This window comes from Pseudomyrmex gracilis, unplaced genomic scaffold, assembly GCF_002006095.1.
Source record: "Pseudomyrmex gracilis isolate BER0280 unplaced genomic scaffold, ASM200609v1 scaffold_296, whole genome shotgun sequence".
NCBI classification, from domain to species: domain Eukaryota; kingdom Metazoa; phylum Arthropoda; class Insecta; order Hymenoptera; family Formicidae; genus Pseudomyrmex; species Pseudomyrmex gracilis.
Window position 1 is genome coordinate 74,349 of NW_018020880.1, and position 14,596 is coordinate 88,944.

General features: G+C 39.2%; 1 protein-coding gene across 2 annotated transcripts in view; it reads left to right on the forward strand.

Annotated features, from left to right (window-relative positions):
- The first annotated feature begins 1,109 nt into the window (after positions 1-1,109).
- The window catches only part of LOC109859867 (extracellular matrix-binding protein ebh), a 40,974-nt gene continuing 27,487 nt past the window's right edge, over positions 1,110-14,596 (forward strand). Inside the window, exon 1 of one of the 2 annotated variants that reach the window (XM_020438526.1) lies at positions 1,110-1,909. In XM_020438526.1, coding sequence (XP_020294115.1) covers positions 1,770-1,909 — 140 coding nt within the window. In that variant the 5' untranslated portion in view covers positions 1,110-1,769. Of the gene's footprint in view, positions 1,910-8,381; positions 8,833-14,596 lie in introns of those variants that run through there. The other variant, XM_020438527.1, reaches the window with a different exon arrangement.

Here is a 14,596-nt window from a genome sequence, read left to right on the forward strand (position 1 = left end):
TGTTCGTTCTGAGGAGCGCTCTTCCCGCTCTTTAAATCGAAGTAATATTTTAATCGTCGAACATGCTTTTCTCTCAAACGTAGATATTATATTTCTTGCCACATCGTCGTAAAAGAAACAATTTTTTTTTTATCGTTATCAAAATAAAAATTATTAAAAATTATTACACAGCAAATAACAAATAACGTGTACACCGTATATATCATTGCGAGAAGACTAGTCGCAGAAAAAACTTCTCCAAGTAGAGAATTTACAAAACAATTCAAAAACAACTTTGTGACACATCAATTACATGTAATTCGCAGCTTTCTCACATGACGAGGTGTAACAACTTGAACTTAACAGGACCATAACGACACTACATCAAACTTAGGAGCACGTGTGCTCTTGTAACGTAAAACGTCAAGAGTTTCCGGTTTGACCAACCGGTTTCTCGTGTTGGTCTAAAATATGTATATGTAAACGGAACTCGCATTTATACTAGAACGGACGTTCTTTTATATATACACATGTGTGTAAATTGCGGTAAAGAACAGGTGATAGAGATGAGACTTCTTCAGACAGATTTGCTTGCGTGTCTCGCCGTCTTGCGTGTTAAAAACGAATATCGCTTGTTCCAACAATCTCTTATAATAATTGACACGTGTGGGAAAAATACAATTGATTGTACTCTCTTGCCCTTCTACATTTTGATTCGTTGCGTTCGTTTTCGCCCTTCTGTGTTGTTTATTTATTATACGTTCACGTGTATATTTATATTCAATTTATGTCGAACGTGCGCGTAAAAACAAAAATATGTACATACCTTGTAAGCTTGTGTTTAAAATAATGACGCAAAATTATCGCAAAGTCTCAAACGCTACGTTAAAAAATGCGAAATTAAGAATGTCATTACCGGTATGTAACGTTCTAGTTTTTTTCTTCGCGCGAGACGACGCGAAGTTCGGCACGAGGAAAAAAAAAAAAAACAAGTATCATCTGATAAAAAAAACGTATGCGGGACCACGAATGACGGGGACGGTGCCCCGTAATTTTCGTGGGGGTCATTATCACCGAGAGCGCACTTGCGCCCGAGGAAAGATTCTGTGAGCGCAGTTCAGTACAGTTATAACTTCGGTGCGAGGTTGACGTTTCCTTCTGCTTCTCTCTCGCGAGAGAGTTTATATACGCGGGTATTTCTTGGAATAATCGACGCACGCGTTATAATAATAATAATAATAATAATATCCATCCGAATTTTTATCGAGCTGTAATCGAACTTTCCGAGGCGACCAAATTTCAAGCGACTCGTTATCAATCGACGTTTCGTTCTGGCTATGAGACAACACACACCAGGTTGTTGAGTTTTTTTTTTATTCCTACAACGACTTTATAAAAATAACGATTCTGATAAATATTATTGGTGTAAATGTACGTTACCCCGGAATCGCGATTTGATAATGTGTTAAATCTCGGGCGCGAGATCGGTATTTGCGTGCCAAGTGTATCAGATACAAATCTGTGTTGACTAGTACATGACGACCTTGACAATTTGTTTTGTGTACTTTGTGTTTCTCCGGAGCCGAGTATTGGATATTTTCTAACACACACGAAGTATTACACTCTCTCTCCGAAGGTGGTCGCGCAAGCAGTGTCGCAGTAGCTACGCAAACATGGAGGAGGACAATAATAATTTATTTATTAAAACGCGGCCGGGAAAATCGTGAAATGAACTCGCGAAAAGAAAAAAGAAATTAAATAAAAATCAGGTGTCGGACGGATCGAGAGCGATGTTGTGCCTGAAGAAACGAAGGACGTACAGCTTCACGCAGGGTGCTTGCGTGGCATTGCCGAGACGGCTTAAGAAGGATAATAATCACTACGAAGGGTCCTTGAACATGGCTATTACGACATTACCGCGCAACAACAAGTGAGTCACTGTATATATCTGATGAAAACTAAATTTCACTAATACTAACGGAGAGGGAAGTGTCTCTCGTTCTTGTGTTCCCTCGTCTTGTGACAAAAAAAAAAAAAAACACGCGTCAATTGTTAATCATTTGAACGTGAACAATGATGCGTGTTCAACTTTTAACTTCCAGGAGCTGGTTTTGCTTTTATTTCCATTGGATAAGATTTCAATGGCTCGATAGAAATAATTTTTAGATGTATAAGTATTAAGTATAACAATTGTCAATGTTTTTATTTTTTTTTTTTTTAGATATGTTTTTAAATATTAATTTTTCTATTTCATATGTTCTATATCGTCATATCCATACGTATAATCCCGTAACTTCAAAAAATACAAATTTTAGAGGAGAGAGCACTTTAAAGATTTAAAACTTCATATGTTTCCCTAGTTAAGGAATTCTTTCGGTTTCAAATTTTTATCTTGTTTGTGGATATTTTTTTTTTTTTTTTATATTTGACCATAAAGAACATGACTTTCTAAGTGTCACTATGCAATAAAATGAAAATTCTGTACATGTCACTTGTGTAATTATACGAAGAGGACGATATACATATATATATATATATATATAATTTAGTTAAGGGTAGTCTGATGCTTCCCAGGAACACTCACGAACGTATATACGTGGCTTTCGCTCTATACGATATTTCTCTGTTCAGCATCTCTCATATATCCCGGTACTCACGTTCAGTTATGTAACTTAGTTAATATAATTTTTTTTTTTAAATACCTGTCTGATCGATGGTACACGTTCGGTCATTTACCTTCACATTGAACATTCGCTTTTACACGTGAAACAAAGTCACATGTGAAAGTAATCAACTTCTTTATTGCATTTATTGTATTGTATTTGATATTTCCTGTTCAATTTGATAATTGATACATCATTTCTCTCGAGCAATCAAGAATCTCTCGAATTCTTTTATATTGGTTATCTCTATGGGAAAGACGGGAAAAGTAAGGGGAAAAATTCGTTACGTTGCGCTTGGTTCTCTTATTAATACTTACGGTGGATTATTACAGTCACTATAAACAACGGTATTGTTTCGGTTACATGTTCGTTGCTCCGGGTATGCGTGTATGCGCGCAGGCTGCGCGCGTAGCGATTCGTTGTCTTCTTGAGAAGATGTATTTGAATACGGTCATTAGTTTTTTTATTACCGTTACAGAGATGGTGCGAGAGACAAGAGAAACGGTGCGAATTATAATTGCAAATTGCATAAAGTCAGGTGTTTTCCGCGCAATCTCAAGGCTGCGAACCACCGAAGGTTGCTTCCGCGCGCCGCACTCAAATTGTTGACCGTCCTTAAAAATCTTCGCCTTGTATCGCAACGCGTTTTCTTTCTTCAAGTGACAAATCGACACCTTCTCGCTCCAATCAATCTCTTAAAACAATCTTCTCTTAAAAAAAAATACGTTTACAGGGTTTCCACGCAAAATATTTTCCATTATTATAGATATGCACTTATTACAATGTTTAATTATGTGAGACTGTCATAAATAGCGGAAGTGGAAGACGCAACGTGTGTTCATCTCAGGCCGCGATTAAAAGTTTCATACGGTTTCAATTTGAAACGTTTCGTCTCTCGTGAGTCAAAACTTGCGCGCGCACGCAACACAACAGAAATTGCGTAATTACATTTATTTCGTTTTATTATACATTACAGTACGGATTGTGTGAGAAACGCGCGAGAAAAACATGACATTAGAAACGAGCCAATTTCATTGCGAGATAACAACTACCTACGTTCTGTTTTCGGGTCGGTTGTGTTTCTCGCGATGATTCTCGAGATGAGCGCTCGCCAGCAGAATCCTCATCAATTAGCTCGCATTATTAACTCGCAGCGACACACGAAACGATCCGAAGAAGACTCGAGTTCCGAAAGGGACGCTCTGTTGTCTTTCTCTCACAATCCGCCAGTTACTTCCTATTAAAAATAACATATCTTATCTCCTCTTCCAAAGTATAATGAATGAACGGTCGAAAATTAATGCGCGATTGTTCACCGAGGCGGAGTCAAAGTCCTCTTCTTCCTCGTCTATATGTATGTGCGAGCAGAGACTTACCGTGTCGCTATAAAAGTAAAAAACTTAAAAAAAAAAAAACACTCGTTTTCCGTTCGATTTTCACGACCGTTTTTTTTAATGCCTTCTATAAATTGAATTTCAAAAGACGTTCCGTTATCGACGCGAATCTCAAATTATCTCGCAATTATAATGACACTTTTATTGCGTCCGTTATCTTCGTGCGCGCGCGAATGTTTTTTTCTGATTGGCCGAGAATATACGACTGCAAAAGATCGACAAAACGTTAATTTGTATCCGGTAAAGCAAAAAATCGATGTGTGTACACAAGAAGTGCCGCGTCATCATCGTAGCAATTGCCACGTAGCTTTTCTCAGATTTTCTCGTTACGCTCCTCACAATGCCGAGATAACGCCGCGCGATAAGTGTGATAATTAGACAGGACGTACAGACGCAATACGGCGCAATTATGGCAATATTCGATTCTAACAAGCGTCAAGCGGCGATAGAGAACGAGCGGAAGTTCATTCAAACGGCAAATTGATCGTTCTATAAGCGTAATCGTTCCATCTTCGATTCCATCGCGGGTCATTGCTCTCTCTCTCTCTCTCTGTTTCTCGCATGCATTGGACACTGTGACTTTTTTTTTTACCGCGAGAGAACGCGCGATGCACCACACCAGCGCGTTTTGCGAGATACTCGCATTATTGACCAATGCGATTGGTCAATTCCGCGAGAGAACGTTACCAAACCGGATTACCACGCGCACAAACGCACGCGTTTTGTCTCCGTCGCGATTACAACGTCGCAGGACCAATCAGAAGCGTCCGTAATTGATTGCTCTGTGAATTTTTTTCTTTGTATACGCAACACACAGCGTTTAAACTTATCTCCCCATCGATAATCGATAATCGCAATCAAACGTGTCGAAACGGAAAGCCGAATCAACCGGAGTTTGACCGAATTTTGACGAAACGTCAGCTTCGCGAAGCGATCGACCAATTACGCGAGATCAATTAATCGATTTGAATTATAATACGAATTCGATCCAATTCCTATATCGCTCATATATCGTATCCTACATCGGCGATCGAACGTGGCGTCATTACGTGGAATGTTGCTCGAATGACGACACAGCTCCCGACTGTGTCTATTAATGGTAAGACTCATTACGTTGGAGTTTTTTATCTCATTAGTATTAACGCGCAACGTTTTCTCTGAGACTTTTCGCGATCGAACAGTTTTTCGCGCGCGAACAGTCTTCCGGTGTCTGAGATCACACACGATCGTAAAAGAGTTAAAAATAAAAACAAAAAAAAAACAACAAACACATACACGAAGCGAATTGACATTGCGATCGTGTCCGTCGTCCGGGAGATTTGAATTCTATACGCGAGCAAAACGTTCCGCATCGCCTGTGCACCGAGCGTGTAGGATGCAATGGCCGCCGCCACACCTCATGGAGAAAAAAATAAGCTCGAGGCGCAAAACCATCAATAGAATGTCTTATAAAGCAAGCACTTCGGACTTCTGGATTTCCAATCCGCAATCAGTTATTCCGTTCACGACGGAGGCGCGTTTCCGCTGTAGCGGGAAGTGAAATTGATTCGCACACACACACACTCGACGCTCCCGCGATCGAATTCTAATCCGACCGATTCTACACGCGCGTTGAAAAATTATTTATTCACGCGGGTTAGGTAATAAAAATCCGACGACTTGCGACAAAAACCGATGTTTTCAGAAAGTCAACAACAAGACCGAAGACTCGTTTTATAAACGCGAGAGAATCTTTCTCGATGAGAAGAAACGAGTAGAAAACTGGAACGTTTTAAAAAAAATGAAAAAAAAAAAAAAACGTGCGTATGTATCCCGCTCACGCTCTCCGATATGTTGAAAAGCGAGTATTAAATTATAACGTGCGCGGCAGTAATAATAAATTATTATTTTATATTCATCGACGCGGTCTAACCAGTTTTCCCCATACACTGTTTACACGCGACACTGACAGTGATATCGACGTGAAGTTCCAATAAAGGTCAAAAAATGTTTTCGAGAGAGTGATATCGACTCGAGCAGCAATGACGGGACAAGAATGCCGGACGTGATGATCGTGAAGATACAAAAATATTTAACGAGTTTCGCGCGTGATTGGTGTCATAAAAAAAATTCTAAATTACGCGCACAATTTTCAAACACGCCGGGGAATCGCGTATAAAATTTTTTCATTGCCTTTTTAAAAAATCAAGAATATAAAAAAGACGAATAATATTTACATTTTCGATGTGTCTACGTTGTTTGCGATATATTTTGATCGAAAGTCAGATAAGAATCGCACGAGTCAACGGCAAGTTCTTTTTTTCGTTTCGCGTCTGCATCTCACAATACCCCCAAGTTAGAACAGATGTTTGGGAGTGGCGTTTCGGTTAGTAACGGTTGCCAGTGGTTATAACCTCCCCCTCCCCCTCCCCCCCGTTTTCCGCACGATCTTCAACAAATCCCTTAATGTATACGAGTTTCTATCCGATTCTGACCGAGAAGTGCGTGACGTATAAATATACAAGATGTAAACTTTACGCGAGTCAAAATTGCGATTGTCATTTATCGCGATACGATATAATAGATAAGCGAAACTCGGTCGCGTGGAGTTTTAACCGTATACGGAAATAAGAACGGCGATTATTTATCTTGTAGGTGGAAAAAAAAATAATGAAAAATAAACTGCTTTGCGGAAAATGCGGAACTTTGTGTGTTGCGCGAGATGTATTCACGCGCGCAAAAGTGTGTAACTTTCCTGAGATGAGGGGAAATTTGTGAGCAGAGAGCTGTAATGTGTATTATGTGAAATGTCGGAAAGAAAATTCCATGTCGCGCCGAACCGTTAGACCGTCACCTGTGTTCGAGGTGTTGCACCTCGTGGGGTGCGTTTAATGACGTTTGCGCTTGCGCGCTTCAAACAATCACATTTTTTCTTCACAAATAATTTGACAATATAATTTTCACTTGTGTGAAACAAACACCTCTCTTTAGCTTTTTCGCAAAGTGATAATCAAAACAAATTGGAAAAAAAACTAGCGGGCGAAATGCGAGTTGAAATTATTGATAAGATAACGCGCGGGTGTATCTCGTATTTTCTTTCCATCAGTGTCTGGAAAAATTGGAAGCACGGTATGATGATAATGATGATGATGATGATGATAGTCTTACTTTTAATCCGCGTTGCTCGATCGCTCGGTGGCGATTTCTTGCCGGGCGCTAGGCGTGCTATTACACTATTACAGGCAATTTCAGCTTTCTCAGACACACAGAGAGAGATTCTCAGTATTACGCGGATTTCCTTGTTCTCATCCATATAACGACCGTCGAATGGCGAAACCGATCACGGTAATCCGCAGAAATCTTGCGTTAGAGAGCCGTTTCTGTCAAACCAAACTCAGCCGCGCACAAATCAGGCAAAACGTGTAACGGTCACTTTGCCGATTTTATCTCTCCGCGCGCGCGTTTCGGCGTGCTGCATATTTTATGTAATTACGGAAACATTCAACCGTTTTGCAATACTATTTGATGCGCGTATCAAAGAAGTGAACGGAGAGGATGACTACTTTACACACAAGTGAAAATATCGCGCGCATTTCTTTTACAAATAGATTATATAAACTTATTGGACTCCCCTCAAAGTTGCAATATACAATAAACATTAAAAAAACAAACCTTATCAACTAACTATAGCTACAATACACACATTTCTTTTGTAAATAAAATAAAAGCGAAAAAATAAATAAAACAAGTGGTTAATAAAATGATTATTATTCAATAACGCGATAGTTGTTAATGTATTTAGCAAATAAGTTTTTAAAAGAAAGTGTATATAATAAAACTCTTATTCCCGCAGTTTATTACGCATAAATGAACATGATCCATTGATAAAAGTTGAAATATCGCCGCGATAACGAGCAACAACAAGAAGATTATTTCGATAAAATACCAATGTGGCTAGATAATGTGATTTATTAATCGATGCTGGCGTTTTGCGCGATATTAAAGAGTTGTTTGTCGAGCAGATTAGACAGGTATTTCATAAACAGAATATAATTTTTTTAGAATTTCTGTAACTCATATTCTTAAACAAAAATAATACAGTCCGAATAATTTCTCTTCTGTGTTCTGTGAAATTAATCAAAATTATAAATATAAGCAGCGCACATACACACAAAAAAAAAATCCGAAATCAAACCGAGAGAGCAGCTGAGACTTGTCATCAATGGTCTGGGAACGTCAGGTCTGTCGCCACGCGTGAACGCACTCGAATACGGCCGAGCGGCGGCGGAACCGGCCGAAGACGCAACGGGAAGTCGCGGCAGCTGGTCGCGCGACGACGAGCGGGCGAAAATTGCCGAAGTGTTCCGGCGCGAAAGCCGTTACCTGTCGGTCAGTCGTGGAGAGGCAGTTCGCGCGGATCTCGCGCGGTAGTTCTCGTTGTCGTGGATTTTTAGTTAGGCATGTACACGACTCGCGGTAACAATTCCGGTAGTATTGTCGTTGCGTTGCGCAATCGCAAACGCTGCGTGATCGTCAACGAGGAGATGCGAGATCGAAAAATGTGAGATCGTTCGTCGATTCGTATGTTTTCGGTTGACGTTTCTCCGTTTCTTTTTCTTTTCCCCTCCGGAAATGCGATCGCGATCGTTCAAAAACTGTTGACCGACAATTGTTGTGCTATCAAGCAACTGTACACGGTGTGACAAAATTGTGAATCAAATTCATTTATATTGGAGTTTCGCTGGTGGAAGAATTTTGGAGTCGCTAGCGCTGAGCGTATCGGACATGACGGAGTAACGCGCACTCGAGATTTTAAGGTAAGGTTATAAGGGTTTGTGTGTTTTTGGGTTCTTTGCGGTTCTCTCGATTTTTTATTGCACGGTAAACTGTTAGAAAACTCAGTCGAGGTTAACAATTGCGACTGTCGTCGCAATAGAACAAATAGCAGAATACGCAATAACTCTTTTGGAATTTTTCTCGATGTATTATATTTTATTATTCCGTTTTACAAACTACGTATCTACATATCTGCTAAATTAAGGAGATCGTGTAAATTAACTTTCAAAGTATCGTCGCAATACGATGTACCGAACGTATGCATGTAAGATTCGCATTATTAAAAGTTATTCTCATCAGTGACAAGATAATAGTGTCAGAATGTTCAGTATGTGTGTGTGTGTGTGTGCGTGTCTAATTGTAAGTCGCATTGAAAATGGTGTAATAAAAAATAACAATAATAATGATAATAAATAATAAACGATATAACAGATGTGACAGTAATATAATACAATATATATATATATAGTATAGCACATAATAAAACATTTTATTTGCAATCATCAAACTGTTTTAATTTTTTAAAAATAACAAAGTTATTAAGACTCAAATGCTGATGTTGCAGCGCCGTACATTTTGTTTGTAAATTGCGCAAAGTTTAACAATCGAATTGATTCGAAACGATCAAACTTCTCTGTACTTATATTCTGTACTTATATTGTATACGCATACGTTTTAACATGCGTGTACACACACACACACACACATACACAGATATTTGCAGTCGCGTTGATAGGAATCATTTTCAAACGATCATAAAAACGCAGAAAAGAATTCTTGCGAACATTCTTCGCGTTACAGATATATACTTCGTTGTGTTGACGTCAATTTAAACAGCGTATTGACTCTGATACCGTCGTGCTTATCAGCCTCGCGTTTCTTCGCGCGTAAACCTACGTTGTTTAAACTTTACACGCCGCGCAAATAGAACGAACGTAAAGTAGTCGCTGATATAATTTTTTTTTTTTAAGTCGCAGAATCCGGAAAACTTTTGTCACACTGAATTTCACGTTTCACACGTAAGAGTCTTATACAGGGAAGCGTGAGATTCACGCAGACGACGCAGGATTAACCGTAAGCAGATGGAATCTCTGGAGCATCGTGCAGCATCGCGTTTCCGGTTCGGCACACAGTCACAGAACCGAATCGACCGTAAGGTCTTTAATTAACGTCACGTTAATCAGCTTTCTCGCTTCCTTGATCGCGATTCGCGGTCTCGGGCCGCACACACACGCGCGAGAGTTGCGGATACGTAACCGTATTTGATACACTTCTGTTACACACAGTGCGCGCATTCTTCTTTCTTTTTTTTTTTCTTACGATTACAAAGTCACGTAGAGGATGAGAGGCCGCACAACACCGCGCTCGCACGGCATGTAAATCCCCTCATTATCGCCGTATTTTTCATTTTCGCTTTTGCTTTGGGTGTTTATGCGAATTCGTACGCTCGTGCGCATACCGAGCGCGAGTAATAGTAAATATATACACGCACATTACGTATTCGCGCGTATGTGCACGTATATGGTGGAACGAATTTACGTTATGTGTGTCTTGAAATTTGCACAACTTCCGATTGCCAATCCACGATCTCAGAAAACAAAGACTTCGTCTATTTTTTTTTGTTTTTGTCTTCCTGCCTCTCCTATGGGCGCGGAAAACGAGAACACGGTTTCCACACATACGTGCCATCAAATTGCTCGCGGCGATGCGCGCAAACGCATAAGATTCTTCCTTTAGATTTCCAGCGAATTTATCTCTTCGACAATTTTCTCCTTGACGCACACGTTTCTCTTCTCGTTGGGGAAAATAAAAAATCGTGTGTAAATTAAATCGCGTATAAATTATAGTGTCACATATTTCCCAATCGATGATACACACCGTGTCCGTTAATGATGACACGTCGCAAATATTCTGGAAATTACGTCTTTGCGCGTGAATGATGTGTTTGCCTCCCGATGACTTTTATAAGAAGAATTAAGTTGCGCGCTACTTGACCATTTAATGTTTTGACAAAATCATCGTCATCGATGCTTTTTTTGGTCGAGGTAACTGTTTCCCAATCGATCACGGACACGTGCTACCGGCCGAATATTGATTAAGAAAATAATTACAACTACGTGTTTTGCACACGTAAAGTTATAAACTAAATTATTCAAGTTAAAAACTAATATTGAAGAATATCTTGAAAACAATTTAGTTAAAACACACTGAGAATTACGCCTAAATATTTGCATATCTGATAATAATACTTGTGTGTTTTTTTTTTTTTTTTTTTTTTTTTTCAAATAAATTTCCGGACATATTACCTTATCGTATGCTGAAAGTGATTGAGAAAAAGATCCAAAACATATCTAACACGTAGGTGTGTTTGGAATGAAAAATGATTTTAAATCTTATCTCGATGATGCCGACGAGATTGTATCTCGATCAATCGAATTGCAATAAAGCTACTACGTACGGCTTCCAATTACAAAGAGGTCATAACACACGAAGAGATTGTTAATACACCTCGTGTGATATATGTGTATGTACGTACATACGCGGCGCGCGCTCGTCGAAAAATGTGAGGATTAAGAGTAGGTTTTTTTCCGGTTGATTGTAGTCTGAGAAGAGATAAGTAGTAAGTTTTTGTGCTCTCGCGCGCGATATCAGCAACTTATACAAATACTTAGTGTGCGATTGCGCGTACGATATATACGTGCGATCGAGATGTGACGGAGAATCTTTTTAGTCGACGATTTATATCGCGCTGTTGTTGGCACGAGTTGACGGAGCTATCTGACAAGTATATGGACAATTTTACTTTCGCACTCACTGTGTGCACGCACGCGCACACACACAAATATTGCTTTTCTCATTCTAATAAATATTTGCGTTTTCCTCGTGTGTTACGATCGTAAGACTACAATCGGCTCTAGACGTCTCTTTTTCAAACTAGTTTAGATATAAATATCGTCTCGGAATAAAGGAATATGTACACGTCGACGATAGACGTCAGAAAGAGTATACAAAAAAAAGAAACAAGCGATAATGCGAGCGCGGCTCCGTTTTTGTGTATGTAAATTTATACTCGATGCGGCTGTCGCGCAACCGCAAACACGGAGCAAGCACGTTGACACATATTTGGATAATCGATTTGACATTAAATTATATCTCGAGAAAATCTAAAGCCGCGAGAAGGTATCGAAAGTAGTTCGATGCTTGGAATGGCAACGACCTTGCCATCTTAGCGAGTGTTCTCGTCTCTCCAGCTCTGCGTATTGCTGTCAGAGTGGCTGGTTTCCAATTCGCGCACAAGAATAAAAGTGTCTTAGAACAAGTCGGTAAACAAAATTAAAAAACCAATTAATGTTTCGACATTTTTATTTACATATATTTTATAATTTTAAAATTTTTACAAACTTTATTCTATTTTTCTTTTATCTAGAACTGAAATTCGAGATTCAAATTTCAATTTTATTTAACGGTTTGTAGCGCAATTCCACAATTTTTCAAATTCTATTACATTTTTACATGCGAGTGACAAACGCGATAAACGAGAATTATACGTTTGGTTTTTTTTTTGTTTTTCCTCATTGTTTAGTTTCCGTGCGCGACTGCGTTAACGTTATATTTAACCTGCAACGTGTTCCGGACATTTTTATCGATGGATGTCATGCACGCTTCTTCGCGAATGACCTCCAAGATTATGATATATGTATTCAATGCTGCGAGGCACCTATTGTGTGAATGATGAAACTAGCACATATGGTTCCAAGTCACGATTGGATTGTACCCTCAAGAAGTTCATGATCGCGAAGCTTTCTCTTGCGACATCTCGACTCGTACACAACACGCTGTGTATCGAGAATTCGATTTATATGGTGTTAACACGAAGAATACGTATTTAATTGTATTTCATAAAATACGAAATACGCGTACTTAATATCTAATTTAAAACTACAAAACTCAAACGTTATAATCTCAAAGTCGGTGGAATTAAATTTCTCTGAAGAAACACGAGAGAGGCGTCAAGTTACCTCGATTTATACAGTGTTAACACGAGAACACATTTAATATATGTTCAGCAACAGAACGTACTTAATATTTTAAGAAAAAACCGAAACATTAATGTTCTAATTTAAAAACTTGAAATGTTTTTTTTTTTTGCATACTTGTTATATTTACAAAATTCGAAAAACACTTATCTCTTCTTAAGGGGGAGGGGGCGGAACAATTAAATTTCTTTCGAAAGATTTATCGCGATGAAGTTTTTCGACAAAGTGGGTCACAGACGAGAGACGACATATTCGTCGTGTCGAATTATTCAATTAGCGCGCCGCGCGACGTCCCGACAATCTTAACGAGCCGCGCGCTCGTATATATAACCAGCATTGATTTTATACGACGCACACGTAGCTCGAATCTCACGTGTCGTTCGCGTTGTATTCGCCGTGTGCGGAATGTAAGTTAAACCTCGGGCGTGATCTTCGACGTGCCGCGCAAATATCGCACGGATGAATTTACGCGGTAGCGCGACCCTCAGCGAGACGGGAAATTACGCGCAGATGCAACTCGCACATTTATAGAAGTGCACACAGGTGATGATGACACTCGATGACACTCGGCGCGTGATCTTCTCTCTCTCTCTTTCTCTCTCTCTTGCTCTCTTTCTCGGGCCCCCTTTGCTCGCTCGATTGTGAAAAAAAAAGGAAAACAAGAAAAATACGTCGGCGACATTGCAAGGTTGGCGTCGAGTTGGTGCAATCTCGCTATATGATGCAAGTCAGAGAGGCCGCCTTGTCGCGACTCGTAAACGCGGAATCGTGTTGTTTTTTTTTTTTTTATTACTTGTCTCACATCTCTCTTACTTGTCTCAAGATGAAAACGAAGATCTTCTTCATGACTTGGTATCATCCACACATATTTCCTTGTTGCGTTGTCTGGTTGAGAAATCTCTTAGAAATAATATCATGCACAATCCAACAAGATGATCCAACACAGCATTAATGACAAAACGTTTAGTTTGTTACGCGTGATTTAAAAATATTTTTCAAGGTTTTTTCTAACGTTAGCACTCGAGACCAATCATTTGTGAGATCAATATATATATATATTTAAAAGTTATGTAAACGCGACAAACGCGGGAATGTACGCTTCAATATCTCATGCATTATTAACCGTCATTGTAATCTCATTGTATTAATTGCGATATTATAATACAGGTGTGTGTGCGTGCGCGCGCGCACGATTGTCGCAATTTTATTCACAGTCGGAATTAACAAGTCGCGTAAATATAAAATGCATACACACATATGCGTATCGTGATGCTTACGAAAGACATGATTGCGATGCGCAAGGTGAACCAGCTCTTTTCTGTTTTTCCGTTTGTAATTTTTTTTTTTTTATACGCGTCTGTGCCTCCGCATCAACGACGCGTTAATCGGAGCGCAAGTGGAACGAGCGTGGAACACAATGCCTGAAGTCTAAAAAAACCTCCCATCGTACTACAAATGTTTTATAAAGAATGAAAACAATCATTTTATTTTTTGTTAAATGTTCATTAAAGTTTTTGTAATTGCAAATATTTTTAATTTAATTCTCGAGTTTGTGAAATCAAGTAAATCTATTTTATTGTTATTAATTATTCAAATCAAATCAATTTGGTGCGTGTAATTAAATGTTTCCTCCGAAATCTCGCGTAAATTCTTCATCATCGGCTGCAAAGAGATGAATTATTTTGCATCGTCCCGCGGCTTCTGTCCG